The sequence below is a fragment of the Cibotium barometz genome, chromosome 1 (genome assembly GCF_041138505.1).
Source record: "Cibotium barometz isolate CiBa-2024 chromosome 1, ASM4113850v1, whole genome shotgun sequence".
Classification (NCBI taxonomy): domain Eukaryota; kingdom Viridiplantae; phylum Streptophyta; class Polypodiopsida; order Cyatheales; family Cibotiaceae; genus Cibotium; species Cibotium barometz.
Window position 1 is genome coordinate 36,526,632 of NC_141046.1, and position 20,298 is coordinate 36,546,929.

A 20,298-nucleotide genomic window follows, 5' to 3' on the forward strand; every position below is an offset into this window, starting at 1 on the left:
TACTAACGACATTAGAATAGACAAGGTAAGTTGATTTTGAAGATGAAGAAGAGGATTCTTCTTGACCCTGACCTATGCTAGAAGGTGAGTGGCTAGTCTTATGAGACTTAATAAATTCTTGTAAGTCTGGAATCTCTTTGGAATTGATAGTGGGATATTCAATGTGGGTAGCATCAAAATTGTATTGTACATTTGTTAGCATGGCTTCTAAGTGCTTGTAGATATTAGAGTAGAGTTTTAGAATGCCAAAAGGATGATATAAAGTGGACTCACATAAATTTAGATGCTGGTGAGTGTTATATACTTCTAGCCACACATGACTTATAATCCATTGGTAACTATGTACTACTACCTCATAGTTGGCGAGTGTCTCACGAATGTCATTTGGGACAAATAGGTCTAATTTTTTGACACTGTTGTCCAAAATTTTTTAATTTTAGAGGATGCGACACCAACTATGAAGGTTTAGCACTATAGGATGTAAAGGGTAGAAGAACATTTCTTGTGGATTAGTTAATGATTCTAGGAAACGATCCTAGATCTGTGCTAGTAAATGCAATATCTAATGGGAAGAAATGATAGCGTTGTTAAGCACGAGCAACAAAATCATGTCCATACCCTTATGGAGCATGACAAAAGAGGAAAACAGATCATAAATGATGAAAAAACAACACCGAATACAGTGGCAACATCTCTTAAAATAGAACAAGCATCAGTCCTCCCACAAAGCTTGCACACACAATACCCAAAATCTAAGGGTACACAAAAGTGGGTACCCAAAATCTAAGGGTACACAAAAGTGGGTGCCCAAGATTCAACTTAAAAATCAACCTGACAAAAAGGACACCATGAATAATATGGGGACCACAAGAAGAATCTGCAAAAAATTCAAAAGTCAGACCTTGCTAACACAAACAGATTGGCAGGACTCCAAGCATCCTAATAGACCTCAAAGGTTCCATAAGCAATGGGTCCGAAAAGACTTATTACGAGCACAAGGATACTACCAAGGTAATACGGCAATATGGATACCCAAACCCCACTCAGTGGCCAACACCACAAGCAGTTCAAATCATAAAAACGAGAACCAAGTCAAAGCTGGAAACCCTTGTATGGAGAAAAAAGCCAACTCAGCAAATTGGGTTGGGAATTGCCAAAGCAACGACAGTAGCCACTGCGATTACAGAACTGAACAGGGAGCCTAAAGATAGAAACAAAGAAGTGCAGCAAAGGGACAGAGATAGAAACCCTCCACCACAAGGCACAGTAACAACATTGTTCAGTTGGGTGGAAGGAACAATTAAAAACTCCCACATAGAGCTAAAACGACTGCATCAACAACAAATGCCTAGGTGACCCCTTGGTTCTCGTGGCAGTAAAACAAAAGGGTGTCCAATGGTTGCACAACGGGTACAAGGTACGCAAGGTATCATTCATTCATTATGTGCACGTCAAATTCAAAAAGGTTCACGTCGTGAACATATTTGCAAAGGTTCACGCCGTGAACAAATTCAAAAATGTTCACACCATGAAACGGTAATTTCTCACGGGCCAATCAAGCAGTGTCATGTGGTTTTCTTCATTAAGGCAGCCGCCTTGTCTGATGGCTACGTTATAAAATCAAATTTCTTTCCCCTTTTATCATTTTGCATCGTGTGACCTGCACTTTTGATTGCGCGTCGCTTCCACTCTTGATCGTTCTACATCTCCCATCCTGGATTTTGGACTTAATCGACTGTCTCCTTTTGAGGTGGGAGCTTGATCCTTTTTCTTTTCGTTTTCTCTTTCTTCTTGTATTTTTGTTGATCTTCATGATTGATCAAAATCTTGTCAACACTACTTTGTGTACATACATTATAATTATTGTAAACAATTTCTTCATGGTATCCTCATGTGCATCTCTACAATAAAAGCAAACCCTCATAATAACAAAAAACCTTAACTAACGATTCACGATATTAACACCTTGCAGTTTCACGGAGCCTCTGGTTCGTGAACCTGCGGTTTCATGGAACCTACAGTTTCACGAAACCTGCAGTTTCACAAAAACTAACTTTTTCACGGAACCTGAATGGTTCACACCTAACCGGTTCATGGAAGCTCAAAGGTTCACGGAACCTCAATGGTTCACAGAACCTGCAGTTTCACGAAAACTAACTTTTTCACGGAACCTCAATGGTTCACGCCTAAACGGTTCACGAAACCTACAGTTTCACGAAAACTAACTTTTTCACGGAACCTCGATGGTTTATGCCTAATTAGTTTCAAAGGTTCATGGAACCTCACTTTTTCACGAAACACAATTTTTCACGGAAACTTACTGTTTCACGGAACCTGACTTCACAGCTTACAGATTCACGAAACCACTCTAGCCCTGCACCTTCATGCCATAGCCTTCACCTGTCTATTAACACACCCTACGATTCCTCCTACACTAACAAACTCCTCAATTCAACTAACCAATTACCCATTAAAAAAAACAAAGAAAAGAAAAAGATGGTACCAACCCCACCAGTCGATAGACTGATGGGCTATTCATGTACAGATGTTGGCCTTAGAGTTGGAATCTCTCGAGACCTCAACTCTATGACTCAAGCCAGTACCACTGGATCACTAGTAAGTCAGAGAAAGAGGCCAGCATGGGTCCCAAAGTTGAACTTTTTGGGCCCTTATGCCCAGGCCTTCCATGGGGCCATAATCAGCAAAGAAGCTCTTCGGCCCATGGAAAGGTAGCCCTACATTAGCACAGCCTAGAATGCCTCCAAATTCTAGAGGAGGCCGAAGTCAAAACAAAGCTGGGCAAGGTTGGTCTGGGAAAAATGGCATAGATACTGTGAGACCCCTCTGCCCCCTCCGCGCACCAAATTCTCGGTTACTAGTAGCAGAGCAAAAGTAGCTTCCTCTTGCACGGGGTAGGGTTTCCCACTCGGGGCCTCGCCCTCGAATGTCCGGACACGAGACTAATCTGGTGGTCATTCTTCCGAAACCGAAACCGGGAAAATTTCCCTTGCCCAAAAAACGGGGACAATTCCACCTTTTTGATTTTCTTAACGAATTTTCTAACGGTGTCAAGAGATTAAACTATCCTTCACCTTATTAAACAAGATAGAAGGAAAACAATCACTGACTTAATTTACAAAAATCAATGCTTTTTCCTAACCAAAATCAGGCACAGCCGTTGATCTAAATCATCTGAGGAAATCAATGCTTTTTTCCTAACCGAAATCAAGCACAGCCGTTGATCTACTTATTTGAGAAATTCTTCAGGGTTTTATTTAACTACTCGAATTCTAAGCGTATTCCTATTATTTCAATTTGATTATTAAAACTCCACTAACCCCATCCGGCCCATGGGTTAGCCACCACCCAACCACCACTGGAATCCGTAGAACCAGACAATTACTCACCCACCCATAATTGAATGCCTTTCTTAACTTTTGCTTTCGAATACAGATACGCACACACTCCTCTTTAAAACTTTAACTTATAAAATAATCCATTGACAAACAGTTATTAGTTACAGATATCATAACTCAAAATTTCCATCTAGTCCCTTGTTTCTCAAAAAACAGTATCACTCTGGACTCTGTGTTGAGACCAACTGGTCAGCAACAACGAGATCTGTTGAAATTAGAGCAATGTGATGAGCTATGGTGGATCAAATACTAGAATCAACATCATTAACAAAGTGATTAGAAAATAATTAAGATGTAATTAGTGAGTAATTAGCAAATAGCTTAATGTAGGCATCGCATGGTCAGAACCCTCCAGGATCCTCCTTAGGTGTCCTGGCACTTCACTCAAGGACCGCTTTGTTGGCCCTCGTCCATCGTACCAAAAGTACACCATTTTTTAACCATACCGAGGCTGGGCAGGCTTTGCCGTGAGCCGTCCTTTGAACACTCCCCGCCAACTTCTTGATCGGAATTCTAAATTTCATACCAGAATTCCTCGAATTCTATAACCTTGATCCACAGATCAATTCGAAGGGTCTCAAACTTAGTTTCAGATTTGGAGGGAGTTTTGAGAGTATTTTTCTAAACTGGTCACACCTTCTTTCCTCGAAACTAGCGAAAGAGTTTGGTCTTGGTCATGGTCTGATTCAAGGTTCGAGTCGGATAAGATTTTTCCTGAACTATCTTTCTCGAAAAGGTTTGATAATTCAGTTTACTGTTTTACTGAATTTCTTTCTTTGAATATTCACTTAACTAAATTTCTCTCTTAGAGTATTTAATTATTCATTTATCAATTACTCATAGCATTTAAACATAGAATTTAAGAGAATTCTAATTTTGATATAAAAATTCTTTATGCATCTATTTATGCATAAAAATCAACTTCAATGGGAATAACACTTTTATATAAAAGAAAATCCTTTTATGCATCTATTTATGCATAAAATCAATTTAATAGGAATAACACTTTTAAAATTAAAAAAATCCCTTTATGCATCTTTCTATGCATAGAAATTAAATTTAATGAGAATAACACTTTTATAATTAAAAAATTTACTTTATGCATCTTTCTATGCATAAAAATTAAATTTAATGAGAATAACACTTTTATTTTATGCATCTTTCTATGCATAGAAATCAAATTTAATGAGAATAACACTTTTATAATAAAAAAATTTCTTTATGCATCTTTCTATGCATAGAAATCAAATTTAATGAGAATAACACTTTTATAATTAAAAAAATTCCTTTATGCGTCTTTCTATGCATAGAAATTAAATTTAATGAGAATAACACTTTTATAATAAAAAAATTTCCTTTATGCATAAAAATCAAATTTAATGAGAATAACACTTTTATAAAAAAAAAATCCTTTATGCATTTTTCTATGCAAAAAAATCAAATTTAATGAGAATAACACTTTTATAATAAAAAAATTTCCTTTATGCATCTTTCTATGCATAAAAATTAAATTTTATAATTAATATCAGTGATATCCATGCATATTCATAGGTAAATATATACATGGAATAATTAGAATATTTCTTTTCGATGCAAAAATGGTGGGAATTACTCTTTTGGAATAACATAAAAACAAACTTTCTTTTCCACAAAATTTTGGAAAATTTTGCCATAACCTCCTTTGTATGACTGACCATTTCTCATTTTTATCATTCTTTATTTTGACTTAAATTAACCCAAATTAGATTTATAGAACTCTAATCTACATAATTTTCTAAATTCAAGAGAGTAAACAATAAGAAGAGTTTAAAAACAAGATCTTTTATTATTCTGAAAAGGGGATTGATTACAGGGGAAGAAACTGGACATCTTGAGGGCTGGGGAGGAATCTTACAGATACTCCCAAGAAGTATTGACACAGAACTCTGTGCCGCGAGTACATCAAGACCTATGAGACAAGGGCACCAAAATGGGAACTATCACACCAAGGCTGACAGCACTACCGAGAAACTCCTCATCACAGAAGAGCTCATATGGGATGCTCTGCAGCTCTCGCCCGTAGAGTAAAGGTCCATGCACACGCCATCGACAAAATGCCTCTGGATGCAATGCTCAAGAAAAGTTCTTATAACTCAAATGGGGCCGAGTATGAAAACATCACGGAAAAAGCTTGAGGGCCATGTCTTTGATGATGCAGGTGAAGCCCATGGATAGATATAACAGGGTGCCCTTGAACAAAATTGCAAAAGTACATGAGGAGAAAGAAGAAGATTGGGCCTACTATGTCCATAGAGATATGGAGAACTACTTAAAGGCACACTAATCCAAAATCAGTAACCCATACCTACTCACACAAGTTCTGAATCACGTAGCAAAAAGGCCTCTCCCAAAGCCCGAACCAGCGGAGCACTTGAAGTTGGCATGACTTCCAAAAGAATCCACATTAACAGTTGAAGATATGCAAGAGGGGCAGGCTATCTTGATAGAGACCTAGGCAATCATGAAGGAAATCAAGAAAGGGAGAAGGAAGAAGACATATAAGAAGATGACGAGAGTAATTCCAGATATAGTTGCTGAGTCACAAAGATTAGAGGTGGAAGTGGCCCAGGAAATCCAAACATACCAAGAGGCATTGCAAGAGACCACTCAGCCAAGCCACACATGAGCCCCTGCAACAAGTTACACCTTTGACAAGCCTGGCTCAACTAATATTTACAGATCTATCCCCCCTCAAAGAATCAGAGCCATCCAGTCCAAGCAAGAGAAGGCGGTTGGAAGATGAAGTAAGAATACCCTAGCTGGCCTCCCTGCAGAACATAGACTATCAACAATTCTTGCAAGAGACCATGGAAGGACTAGATGAGCTGCTCATCAACCAACCACGGACTCGACTGGAAGAAGAAGCAAGCACAAGTGCAAGCTAGGAGCAAGAACAAAAGGTATGGTAGTGCCACCTCATCACAAATGCACATGCTCCATGACCGTAACGCCGCCTTTGGAAATAGTTTAAGGATGCATGCACACAAGTGCAAACATTAAAAGACCACTTGGCAGCAGGTGAAGCTACCCATAAGGATGTAATCATGAAGAGCTTGAAGGCCACGAAGGAGCAAGAGAATAGGTATAAAGCCCTGGAAAGCAATAACACGGTCCTCAGCCAAACAATCGTGTGCAAAGAATCAAGGAAAATGTGGACCTCAATGCAAAATTAGAACAAGCTAAGGAGCAGCTTCAGAAAGAGGTCACCCACACAAATGAGCCCACTACACTTCATGCACACCAAATAAAATAGCTCCAAACCAATGCCAGGGCCAAAGAAGAAGACTTGCAATGCCAAATCTAGCAGCTAACAGCATAGCTAAAGGTAGCGAAGGAAAGGGCAACTCATTTACAGCGCACGAGAGGGAACTAACAAACAAGACCCATGCAGGAAAGATTAGAACACTTAACGACACAATAAATGCAAGCCAGGCCAAAGTACAAAGAAAAGAGTTGGCACACCAAGAGGCAATGGCATAGCTTACACAACAACTACACGACATTCAGAGGCTGGCTTTCTCCAACAAATCACCTAAGCTCAGGAAAGAGAAGCAACAGCCAAGCGTGCCCAAGAGGATGTAACTAGACGGTTTGAGGAGTTAGATGCTGCAAGGATGGTACAGGAAACATCAATTTCAAACCTCCTCAACAACACTGACTCCCAATTACAAGAGTTAGAGCGTCAGCTATGGTGATCCAAGATAGAAGTCAGCGGCCGGACCCTAATGATGATCTTCGCCTCCTCCTTGAGCGTGCCTCCGAGTTGGGTCAGCTGCCAGTAACTCCTCAGGCCCCTCCTCAAACTCTCACCTTGTTTTTGTCTACACTAACACTCTCTCTACTTCAGTATGGCATAAATCTATCTAAAGATATAGGCCTAGGAGAATTAACCCTACTTAAATAAAATACTGAAAGAGATGCTGACCCTACCATAATAATGGGAGTTTTGCTGGGAGACTTAGTATTTCCTCTTCCATAGAACTTGCAGGTATGACAAACACCTTCCCGAGACCAAGGAATTATTTCTGATGGAAATGTTAACATTTAAAAATCCCTCAACTCTCGTAGTTATCAAGTGAACAATATATACTTACGCATCAGTGGGTTCGAGGCGTGGTCTATCTAATGCTACCCAGGTTTCATATGAGATCAAGTTATGACTTAACCCCATATCTATTAATGCCATGCTTGTTGCATGGCCTTTAGCTATAGTAAGTCCCACCTTGCGTCGTTGTTGCTGGCTCAATGTTTAGTTCCTCTTCGTCCAAGAGAGTCACGGAATCCATGTTGACATGTATTAGCCTCTTTTGCAGTAATTGTTTAGCTTTGGCCTCCTTGGCCTTAGCTTCTTGAGCTTGCTGGATTTTTTCCTCTGCGAGCTATTTCTGTTGTTTTAAGAGATGTTCTAGCAAGAGCATCTCTTGGGTCAGTGGTCCAAAATATTTTTTTAATTTACTTCCATTGACATAACCCGCCATTAGTATGACGTTAATTGTCTCAATTCGAACATACCCTTGAGGCGTGATCTCAGATACTCGGAATGGTCCCAAGCCTTGGTATTTGAGTTTCTTTTTCCTGGTGCTCCCTACACCATACATGAGGACAAGGTCCCCCGTTTCCAGTTCTTTTTTGTTTTAGATTTTTGTCGAACCAATGTTTCCTGCATAAGTTTTCGACCATAAGTCCATGTGATGCTATCAGCCTGGTCTCATCAAGCTTCTCTAAGTCAATTAGTCTTTCAGCTAATGCGTTCTCCGTCAGACGTTCTTGTATTGCAATCCTTAAGCTTGGGACTAGGTATTCCATGGGCATAACTACTTCAACACCATAAGCTAGACGGAAGGGAGTGTACCCCATCGCTACCTTATAGGATATTCGATACGCCCATAGGGTTGCTTCTGTCAGCTTATGTTCCCAATTTGTTCGACTTGCTTCCAAGGTTTTTGTCAAGATAGTACACAAAATTTTATTTGTACTCTCTGCTTGACCATTGGCATGTGGATAATAAGGTGATGATTTTCGATGGACCACTAAGAATCCTGCAAGTAAATGATGAATCGCCTCATTTATAAAATTTGAGCCGCGATCACTAAACTAATTCTAATGGGCAACCGAACCTTGAGATAATTTGCTCGTATAAGAATTTTGTTGTTGTTCGTGCATCAGCTCTCCTTGAGGCTTTGGCTTTTGCCCATTTTGTGAAATAGTCCGTGGACACGATCACGTATCAGGCTTGGGATGGATGTGCCGCTGGACTAATAGGTCCAACAAAATCTACTCCCCATTTCTTGAATGGTTGTCTTACAATAATAGGGGTGAGCGGCATCTTGTCCTTTTGTTGTGGGATAGCGAAACGTTGACATTCTTCGCACCTCTTGACAAATTCTATAGCATCTCTGAATAACGTAGGCCACCATAGTCCTGCTTGAAGCACTTTTCGAGCTATGATCTCTCCAACAAAATGCTCACCTGCTATCCCTGAATGAGCTTCATCCAATATTGTGACGAACTCATCTTCTCTAACGCATCTTCTTAGCACATTATCTTTTCCTAGCTTATATAGTTCTCCCACAATCAGTTGATAAGGTGCAGCAAGCTTGATAAGCCACCGCATTTTATCTTTATTCAAAGGTATTTCCTCGGCGAAAAACCATAAGCTAGATAATTGGAGATTTCCTCACTCCATTCGGGTACCATGTCGAACTTGAACAAACAAGCATCAGGGAGATCATCATCAACACCAATTTGCTGGTTCCACATTTGGAATTCTTGACATATGATTGTCTAACACATGATGTGTTCCTTTTCTTACCATGACTGTAAAGTCGAATTCCAATAATAATAGCAACCATCGTGTGATCCTTCCCGTGGTGCAAGGCTTATTCATCAGGTATAATAAGGTTTGATCTTCCACGAAGAATACAAATTTGTTGGCCAAGAGGTAATGTCGATATTTATTGACGACGTAAACCATGGCCAATCCTTCCCTCTCTATGGTGGTGTAGTTCACCTCTGCATCATTTAATTGACGACTAGCGAAGCAGACTGGATAGTCCAATTTGAACTCACCAAGCTGGGCTAGTATGCAACCAATAGCAAAATTTGATGCATCAATATGCACATGAAATATGAGATCCCAATTGGGGGGTCGTAGAATTCGTGCGCTAGCCAATGCTTGCTTTAGTATGTTTCCTGGCATTCCTCAGTCCATTCAAAGACAATGAGGATCTTGTACAATGGTCTGGCTATTTCAGCATAGAAAATTATGAAACGGTGATAATACCCCACATGGCCCATAAATCTTTGCACACCCTTGTAATTCGTGGGCGGTGGTATCTCTAATATCAACTTGACCTTGCTATCATCCGTGGATATACCATTGTTTGAGACAATGTGTCCCAATATCACACCATGTTTGACCCAAAACTAACACTTTAAAGGGTTCAGGGATGTACGATATAATCGACATTGCTCGAACACTTTTCTTAAGCAGGCCACCAATAAGTGCATCATGTCCTTCTGCTTCTCATAAAAGACCTGTGCAGTCAAGTTGGGTCGATCTTGGGCAACCTGACTTGGTAATAAAGCATTGGTTATTTTGTCCCACTTAGGATTGCAAGTAAAGGTGATAAATAGGTCAAGTTTACCTATCTTTCTTACAATAGCCATTGAATCTAGGTACAATTGATGCATATATCTAGGCCCCCCAGTAGATGGCAGTACCACCCTGCATCCAGCAATGTTAATAGAGTCTCTCTCTCTCTCTCTCTCTCTCTCTCTCTCTCTCTCTCTCTCTCTCTCTCTCTCTCTCTCTCTCTCCACTTTTCCTTCTTATGAATTTTTAAGTGGCTACTAGTGGTTTTTTTTTTTGGCTTCTACACACATATAGACACCCTCCAAGTTTGCTTGGATAGTAACCACTCTCAACAACGAATAGCTCTCAATTTTCTAGCTCACCTTTTTATTTCTATACACCTTATTCATTTCTCTTATTTTTTTTATCACTTTTCAAAATTGGATCACACATATTCATGGAATCTTGCTTAATGGCTACATCCCATCGCAAGCATGCTAATCCATCTTGGCTTGGAGTTTCCCTACTCACATCTATCTTGTTTTTTAAAAAAAGTGAGATATTAATTTTTCTCATCAACTATGTTTCTCTAATTCAATAATTTGGTCCACCTATTCGCTCTCTCTCTCTCTCTCTCTCTCTCACACACACACACACACACACACACACAAAAATTTAAGTGGTTGCTAGTGGGTTGTAATGTGTTTTCACTTCCACACACACATACACAAAATTTTTAGTGGCTAGTGGGTTGTAATGTGTGTGTGCATGTATGCATAGACACATTTATGCTTACATGCAAAACAAGTATCCATCCACACATGTGCATGGACACATGCATATGCAGGGCTCGCGCACGTGCGCGCGTGCACACACACACACACACACACATTTTATCATTTTATAATCCTTGGGATAATTCTCAATGATATTTTACAATAAGGGTTTAAGTAAGAAATGTTAACTCAGGCCAAAGGCTTAGTAATAAGCATTGTGTAATTAAGTATAACCTAGAGGGTATGTCTTTGTCATCATTACATTTTCTATACAATTTTTGGGATGTATCAGTGGTGCGAATTTTATATAATCAAGGCTTCATTCAAGACTTGCAAATTGATGAATGAAAAAATATTTAAAAAAATAAATGGAAATCAAGAAGATGAATATGCACTAGTTATCACACACTTATAGTAGTGGAAGTGAATTAACAAAAAACATGTAGAAAATCATTTTTGTGTGTGTGATAAATGACACGTTTGGCTTTGGAGGCCCAAATTATTATGGGAAATTAATGCAGTTAAAGCTTTTATTAATAGATGCATTATGTTGTGCATGCTCGTGCTATTTACTACCTAAGAGTTGCATTATATTATGCTATACTCTCTCTCTCTCTCTCTCTCTCTCTCTCTCTCTCTCATTTTATGTATGTGTGTGTATGCATGCATGTATTTATGTATATATGCATGTATGTACATATGTGTACATGCATATATCATCTTTCTATATTCTTGAGAGCTTGGGTTCATAACTATATTCTCTACCATTGGATGAAGATTTTGAACTCCACATAACATGCACTACTCAACATAAGCTTTCTTTGTCTCTCCAAGTATTCCCATATTTATAAAGAGGGGCATTTTATCATGGTAACCCTATTTAACAAATGCTAGACTTTAATAAACATTATCGAGCATTGTAAATGACTACTCCTAATTTCTTTTGAGATAGTGCCCTATATTTCTTAGGATTCAAAGGTGAGGCTCAAGCATGAGACTAACTCTTTTGTTTTTTTATATTGCGAGGACTATTTTTATTTTATTTTATTGTGAGGAAAGGGACATGCCACATGTCACTTAGGCATGCGGGAGGAGGGGGCGAGTATTGAACCCAAGCTGTGGGGAGGTGTAGGGCAAGAGCCTTTACCGCTGGGCTATCCCCCCTACCTCATGAGACTAACTTATAAGAGTGCTTTAGACTAATCCATCTTTGATATTGCACTTTTTTGTAACATACATACATTCATTGCACAATTTTTAATTATTCCACTTTATCATTTCATGTTAAGATGTCTGTAGAACCTAGCCAAGGAAAAATGAGATGAAAGTATGTACCGATTGTTATACATGTGTGCTTTTATAAGATCCTAACATGGAGATGCAAGTTCACAAAATTTAAAGTCATTGCAAACTATCTCTTGCACATGAAATTGAACTCAAGATTGGACATATTAAAGCCCGAATTTGTAAGATCCTAACATGGAGATGCAAGTTCACAAAATTTAAAGTCATTGCAAACTATCTCTTGCACATGAAATTGAACTCAAAATTGGACATATTAAAGCCCGAATTTGTAAGACTTCTTGATTTTTACTTGGTGATTGTTGGTGGAGTTCTGATATTTGGCTAGGTGGTTGGTGGAGTCATTCATTGAGTTATGCATGTGCATGATTGTGATCTTTTTTACATGGCAAGTTTGTGTTTTGACATGCTATTCATAAAATTGGTTAAAGAATTGATGAAATTATTGCTTATACATCTATGTAAAACTAACATTGAAAATGTGGTGTTCACATGGAAAATAAGCTTTGCAAATACATTAAAAATCAATTTAAGCTTTCTAGAGCAATTTAAAGATTTGACTAGTAATAATACATTGTTGTATGTATAGCAATAATGCAACATTCTCACATGCTTGAGATCTTTTACAGGATCCAATGAGGGTTTGGAATTGTGACATTTCACTAAATCACTATTTAAATACATTGAAGGTTAGAAGTGTGAGGAAGAGAGGGGTGGCCCATTGGATCTATGTGGTAGTGGCCAAGTTGGAGGATTGAAAAGGAAGAGAGGAATAAAATGATGCATGGAGAGGTTGGAACTACGTGGTAGTGGCCAAGTGGGAGGATTGTAAAGGAAGAGAGGAATAAAATGATACTAGGTACTCATGAATTTTCCTTACTTCTTTTAAGCTTATCCTAAACTCTAATGTATTCCCATATTGACTTGAAAGGCCAAGTTTTTTTTTAAAAAAAATGTATGACTTGAAAGGTCAAGTTGGTGGATGTGGGGACCCATACATGCTTTTCATGTTAGTTGAAGGTGAAGGGCATGAACTTCGAAAATTGTTTTTATTTAACAAATTGTTAACAAGATGGCATTTTTATTTGTTTATTTATAGTTGAAGGTGAAGCACATGAACTTTGAAAATTGTTTTTTTAACAAACATGCTCTTATTGTTGACGGATAGCATTTTTAATTGTTTTATTTATAGTTGGCATTAATGTTTTCTAATCTCTGATTAATTGTTTTATTTATAGTTGGCATTAATGTTTTCTAATCTCTGATTATGTTACACATTGTTAGCAGAGAAAGAAGGTACAAACATCATGGATGCCAATACATTTTGGATTTATCTTCTATTTGGGAGTTAATTTAAATGGAGATGGGAAATCATGCTACTTCAACAAATAATGAAGGGGGACATTGGCCGAGGATTTGGTGTTGTTTTAGTGGGAGATGCTAATGGAATATTATCAGGAACATTATTGGAAAGAATTTTATGGTGGTGGGTTTGGGGCCCCACCTGGCCAATCATGGAGGTAAGGTTGATGACTCGTGAGGACACGCCGTGGGGGTAAAGGCCGCCCATTTGAAAATTATTATTTTGAAATTCATGTGAGAAGAATATTAAAGATTTGAAATCAAACAAAGGTGTCTTCGCCGTGACGCGTCCAGGGAAGTGGGCAGGTTGTTTGAAAGGGTTGACTTTGAAAAACCACAGTTGGCGTGCTTTGATTGGGAGTTTCTGCAAACACATTTGTTCCATTTCTGATTTTAGTTGCCACGTGTAACGGAAGTCGTGGCAAGCCTGCCAACGTGGGGAGAAAGTGGTTCGTTGATGTTTACAGCTGGCGTTTTTCGCTTGTTAAAGTAGCCAAACACTTTTTCTGTTGCCACGTGCAGCAGAGTGGGTGGCCGTGTATTGCTGACGTAGGAAAGCGTGCATTAGGATAACGTGGCAGGTTTGCCGACGTGGACAGAATCGGGGCTGTTAAGACGCCAAAGACGTTTAGGGTCGTCTCCTTCTCTATATGGGGAGGAAAACCATGCATTTTCCTTATTTGCCTTCCTGCGGGAAGGGGGCCGAAGGCTCTCTGCAGGCCCTCCGCCACAGCCTCAACCTCTCTCAACCTCTCTCTTCAGCTTCCTTCCCTCCTCTGTCTCTCTCTCTCTTTTTCTCGGTACAAAGAATAGAGCTTACTCGCAACAGCAGCCATCTCTCTCTCTCTCTCTCTCTCTCTCATTGTGTGTGTGCGTGCGTGTGCGCGCCTTGGCCCCCCTGGAATGAAGGAGAGAGCCTCTCACACTCTTGCTCAATGGCCAAAGCTGGGCATCTCTGCGCCTGAGAAAGACGCAGCAGACCTTTACCTTCCCTTTTCTGAAGAAGATAACCAGAAGCCGAGGGGGGCCTTCGAGGCGCCCAAGCCCTTCGCAGCATTCGGCTCCTTCAGGCAGAGACATGGAGATGTGTTTGGGCTTAATCATGCCGGCAGCGGCCTCTGTATTGAAGCTCCGGCTAAGCTCGAATCAGGTATAGCTGGAGGGGCCCATAGAGGTGCCCTGTCTCAAACCCTCGCTGAGCATAATGACAGCGACTGGAGCTTCATCGAAGCGACTTCGCCGATAGGCTGCAGACGGCCGGCCATGGCCAACCCCAAGCAGCACCACCACCACAGGCTCCAGCCCAAAGGTAGGTCTTTCTCCACAGATCTTGACCGTGAAGAAGCCTGGGAACGCAAGAAAGAGCAGTACTTGCTTGAAGAAGAAGAAGATGATAATGGTGGTGGTGAAGAGTATGATGCTGATGAGGGCGTCTATGATGATTTATATGATAGTGATAGTCATAGTGAAAGCAATGCTGGTGCTGTCCATGATGAAGGGGGTCATAGTAAACATGATGGTGAAGATGGTGACAGCAATGATGATGGTGAACATCTTGACGTCGTGCATGGTGATGATGGTGGCCGTCCTTCTGTCGTACATGTTGATGGCTGTCCTGGTGATGATGGCATTGAAAAAGCAAGCAAGAGGGTGCCTGGCTACAAAAAGAAGCGATGTTCAAGACCACCTAACAAGCCGCTGCTAAGATTGAGAACCAAGAGCTTGACAGATGAGGATATGGAAGAGCTGAGAGGTTCCATTGACCTGGGTTTTGGGTTCAGCTACAATGAGAGATGCAACTTGAAAAGCACACTTCCTGCACTGGAGCTTTACTTTGCCATCAATCGGAGCTTTGCCGATGCAAAGTGTCGCTCTTCGCCTGTTTCCCCGCTTGATGGGAATGCACTTGTTCGGACCAACAGTGCAGGCAGCACTTCCAGCCCTTCCAATGAGATTTGGCGTATCTCCAGCCCAGGTTTGTGCTTTTGAACTCTTATGTTTGACATGTTTTATTTTGATTAGAGTCTTTCCAATCTTGGGTATGACATTTTTTCTATTAATTGTGATGTCTGCACAGAATATTGTTGAGACCCTTAAAATGAAATCCGAAAAGGTCACTAGCTGTGGCATTTTTGTGTGATTCTGTGAGAGTCCATTTTAATGTCAGCGTTGTGCCTTGAAATATGAATGCATGTCTGCTTCATGAGGATTGTATGTAATCCTTTGAGGATAATCTTGACTTATTAGTGTCCTGAATGCAGGTGACCATCCTAGCCAGGTTAAGACACGGCTACGACATTGGGCTCAGGCTGTGGCATGTTCTGTCAAGCAGGGGTTCTAGCATATGCCAATCAAAACTTAGTAGTTCTGTGAAGTAATACTTTTAAGAGATTCAGTACTTTAACATCAGTTTTATGGGGTTTTTAGAGATACCTAGGTTACAACTATTAAGTAGTTGATAGAGATTTGAAGTATATTCTATAAGGACTATTGTTTATGCTTCTATTATTTGTCAATGCTTAGGTAGCAGGGGGTACTGTGGATCTTATTTATTGTTAGTAAGGAGTTGTATATCTATCACTTGACCATTGTTAAGGCAAACATGTATGAACCTATTGGGGTGTATGTTTGTGTTTTATTTGTTCTGGTTGTTGGTTGTAGTGGTGTAGGACTTTGATCAATTTGAACATGCTTCTTTGCCACACTGCCTTACACCTACAGCATTTGGTTGACTAATGAGCAATTCTTATGTTGGCTATCAAACAGTCCAAATGTAATTTGCATGTTCGAATTATGACCTTATACTTCCTACTTATCAAGTAAGCACTCTAAAGCACCGAAAAGCTGCACTTCAGACTTCATTTTCAGGTTTTAGATTGACTAAGCCTGCATACTAAACTTTCCTTGAAAGCCACCAAAGTGGAGTCTTAGATGTTTTTATCTAGTATCAGGAATATCATAGTTGGATACTTGGGATTTCCTTGTTGGTTTGCAGCTTTGAGTAAATTGTGCTGTGGGAAAATAGAAGTTGTACTATACTTGTCACCTTGTGCTGAGGTGCAAAAGCAATGTGCACTTCTATGAGCATGAAAGCATGTACTTCTAGGAGTAGATACAAGGCTCATGGTGCAGAGAAGAGACTTGTCATTCCATTACATGAAACCATGCACATCTAGTAGTAATTACGAGTCCATGCTTTGTATGGATGCTCTCATGGTCGAATATTGCGAACATCTGAGTGCTACGTTGAGGAAGAGGCTTTGATAATTGAGGTATCCAAATTGGATTGATGCCTTCGTAGTAGTAGCCTTGGGCTACACGTAGCTTCTTCTCCACCCACCTTTTGATACCATTAAGATACCTTGATTTGTGTTATCTTGGTGGATTTTTCTTTTTGGTGGAAGTGGAAGGTTTTGGGCCTTCCTTCACATTGGTTGGCGTCGAGGTTGCAGGTTTGAGACTCATGGGTGTTGTTGACGATGAGATTCGAGTCTCTTGTAGAGTGGTGGTTATTGATGTGAAGGCTTTTGAGCATGCAACCCTCTCTTTTAGCGAGGTTGGTTGATGAGAGGAGGCGTTTGCTTTGAGGGTTTTCCCTTGAGTTTTTTGTTAGATGGTTGCACTTGGGGAACTTCTTCAGGAATAGAAGTAGATTGCGAGATTGTGGCATTGAACTTTGTTTGTGAGGATGGAGTTGAAAGAGTAGATGCTCTATTGGAGTCGGTCGTTGAGGCAGATGGTAGGTTATTGTGTAGAGGGGCTTCCCGGTGGGGAAGAGGCTTGTAACTTTTTGTGTTCAGTATCATAGAAATCCATTAGGGTTGGATTCTCTTCTGTGCAATATGGTATTGTCAACTCTGTGTCATTGACTGTCATGATGACCCTATCGCTAGAAGCAAAGCACAATGGTGCTTGGGCAACAATAGTCCATTTATGTCCCAAGATCAAATTTGCTTCCAACACATACTCAACCACAAAAAAATGCAAGTAAGGGGGTTAGTTTCAATATACATTGTATGTTCAAAGTATCCCAGACATGGCATGTGCAAGTCTTGTGTAAATGGAATTCTTTCAAAAAACAAGTCATGGGGAGTGGTTCAAGGAGATGAAAAACCTTGAAAGACCAGGTTTTGCGGAAACAGGGGATGACACTACTCATCCAATTGCCCATGTTGGAGATGTACCATTGTCTATGCAGGATGGCAAAGTGAAGTACCTTGTAGATGTACTTCATGTTTCGAACATAACAAAGAATCTGGTTTCAGTTGGCCAGATGATTGAGCAGGGTTTGCAGGTTCGGTTTATTCTTGATGGTTGTTATGTTGAAGACTGTAAAGGTAACAGAGTGAGCAGAATGTTTACATTGAATGTAAACATGCCTGAAGTGAGTGCTGCGATGTTTGCAAATGGTTCAGGAATTGTTGCAGACACAAACATTTGGCATAAAAGAATTGGACATGTGAATGTGCAGAGAATGAAGTCTATGCAGACTAAAGGAATTGTGACACGGCTGCCAAAGTTTAATGTAGAAGGTATGCAGAAAATATGTGAAGCATGCCAATTTGGAAAGCAAATAAAGCATGTATTTTCACGTGAAAGAAATGTGAGCAGAAATGCACTAGATGTTGTGCATTCAGATGTATGGGGTCCTACGAAGACCATGCCTATGGGAGGCTACAGGTATTATGTGACATTTATTGATGACCACACAAGGAAAGTGTGGGTATACTTCATGAAGGAGAAGAGTGAGGTGTTCACTCATTTTCAGAATTTCAGAGTTATGGTTGAAAAGCAAACAGGGAAACATGTAAAGTGCCTAAGGTCAGATGGAGGGGGAGAGTATTTCTCCAATGAGTGCTCTAAATTTTTGAAGAAGAATGGTATTCAGAGAGACAGTTTACATGCAGATACACTCCGCAACAAAATGGAGTTGCTGAGCGAAAAAACAGGCACATTGCTAAGATTGCGTGAGCATTGATGGGAGAGAAGAATATACCGCATAACTATTGGGCTGAGGTTGATTTTGCAGCAGTTTATATCATGAATAAGACTCCAAATACAGTCATACATGATGTAACTCTAGAGAAGAGGTTTATTGGTAGAAAACCTGATTTGTCTCATCTGAAAGTCTTTGGATGCATTGCATATGTGCATGTGCTAGATGAGCTGAGAACTAAGCTGGATCCAAAAGCTGAAAAATGTGTGTTTATTGGGTATTCCCTTGAGCAAAAGGGATACAGGTGTTATAACCCTGCTACACGTGAGTTGAGGGTAAGCAGGGATGTTTTTTATGAGATGATCAGCTGGTATGTTGCTGAAAAAGAAGTTGTTGGGACTGATGTGAGTGGAAATGTGGTTGCACAGAATGCAAGTCAACAATCACAGTCTTTGAGTGGACCAGGAGAGTCCTCATCTAGTGGTTCAGTTGATAAACCATGGAGTGGCAGGCTGCATCATAATACCAGTCTTGCAAATGTGATTAGTACATCACATAAAGGCAAAGAGAAAGTGGTTGAGCCCCTTAGTATGCCTGACATTTCTGCAGGGCATTCTCATGTTGATGGAGAGTCTAGTGGCTCAGAGATGAGCCTTGATGAGGATCTTGGGATACCAGCTATGAGAACACCTGGTGTAAAGAAGGCTATGGAAGCCATGAATGCAAAGTTGCGAAGATCTGGGAGAGTGAAGAATCCTGTGCAGAGGTTTACCTATGATGGTTATGTGGCACATCACTATGCATACATGGCAAAAGTTATACAGGTTGTAGAGCCCACATGCATTGATGAGGCTGTTGAAAATGTGTGTGGGGAGAAAGCTATGGATGAGGAGATGGATGCACTATATGGAAATGAGACTTGGGATTTAGTGCAATTGCCTGAAGGCAAGAAAGCCATTGGATGCAAGTGGGTGTACAAAGTAAAACATAATAGTGATAGAAGCATAAGCAGGTACAAGGCTAGATTGGTAGCCAAAGGATATGCGCACACATATGGCATTGATTATGAGGAAACTTTCAGCCCAGTTGCCAAGATGGCAACAGTGAGGTGGCTGTGTCAAAGCAATGGTCTTTACATCAGATGGATGTAAAGAATGCATTCTTGCATGGGGATTTGCAGGAAGAGGTGTATATATTGTAGCCACCTGGTTATGAGGATGTGAGTCACCCCGAGCATGTTTGCAGGTTGAAGAAAGCCTTGTATGGCTTAAAACAAGCACCAAGAGCATGGTCTGACAAGATTTTTGAATATCTTGTCACTATTGGCTTTCATGTAGCCAATGCAGATTTCTCGCTGTATATGAGACACAGTGATAGAGGGGTTGTGCTTGTTGTCATCTATGTAGATGACTTGATCATTACGGATGACCATAATGCAGAGATCTTTGATATAAAGATCTTGCTTAGACAGAAGTTTGAGATGAAGGATCTGGGGGAGCTCAGATATTTCTTAGGCATTGAGGTGATTAGGTCACCACATGGTATTGGATTACTGCAAAGACAGTATGGCTTGGACATGTTGTCCAAGTATGGTATGACAGGCTGTAAGCCTATCTCAGTGCCATTAGATCAGAATGGCAAGTTGAGTGCAGATTCAGGAGAGATTTTGGAGGATCCTACTATGTATAGGCGCATAGTAGGAAGCTTGATCTACATGACGATCACCAGGCCAGATTTGAGCTATGCTGTTGGGTTGGTGAGTCAGTTTATGTAGGTTCCTCGTCGAAAGCCGCATTTGGATGCATTGAGACACATACTGAGGTATGTGAGGTCTACTTTGCATTGTGGACTATTTTATGAAACTGGGACAGAGATATGTGTACATGTGGTAGT

The 20,298-nt window shown here is 40.2% G+C and overlaps 1 protein-coding gene across 1 annotated transcript; it reads left to right on the plus strand.

Moving 5' to 3' along the window:
* The first annotated feature begins 14,132 nt into the window (after positions 1–14,132).
* LOC147641945 (uncharacterized) lies at positions 14,133–16,171 on the plus strand. The gene is made up of 2 exons (XM_086801434.1): positions 14,133–15,444; positions 15,731–16,171. Exons 1-2 carry the CDS (start codon positions 14,373–14,375, stop codon positions 15,808–15,810), a joined length of 1,152 nt encoding a protein of 383 aa, XP_086657560.1. The 5' UTR covers positions 14,133–14,372; the 3' UTR covers positions 15,811–16,171.
* The last annotated feature ends 4,127 nt before the right edge of the window (positions 16,172–20,298 follow it).

What these genes read in the sequence shown, in the direction of transcription:
- LOC147641945 (XM_086801434.1), top strand. Translation starts at nt 14,373, where the DNA reads ATGAAGGAGAGAGCCTCTCACACTCTTGCTCAATGGCCAAAGCTGGGC. An exon ending in TTGGCGTATCTCCAGCCCAG is followed by an intron (nt 15,445 to 15,730) that starts GTTTGTGCTTTT and finishes TCCTGAATGCAG; the next exon opens with GTGACCATCCTAGCCAGGTT.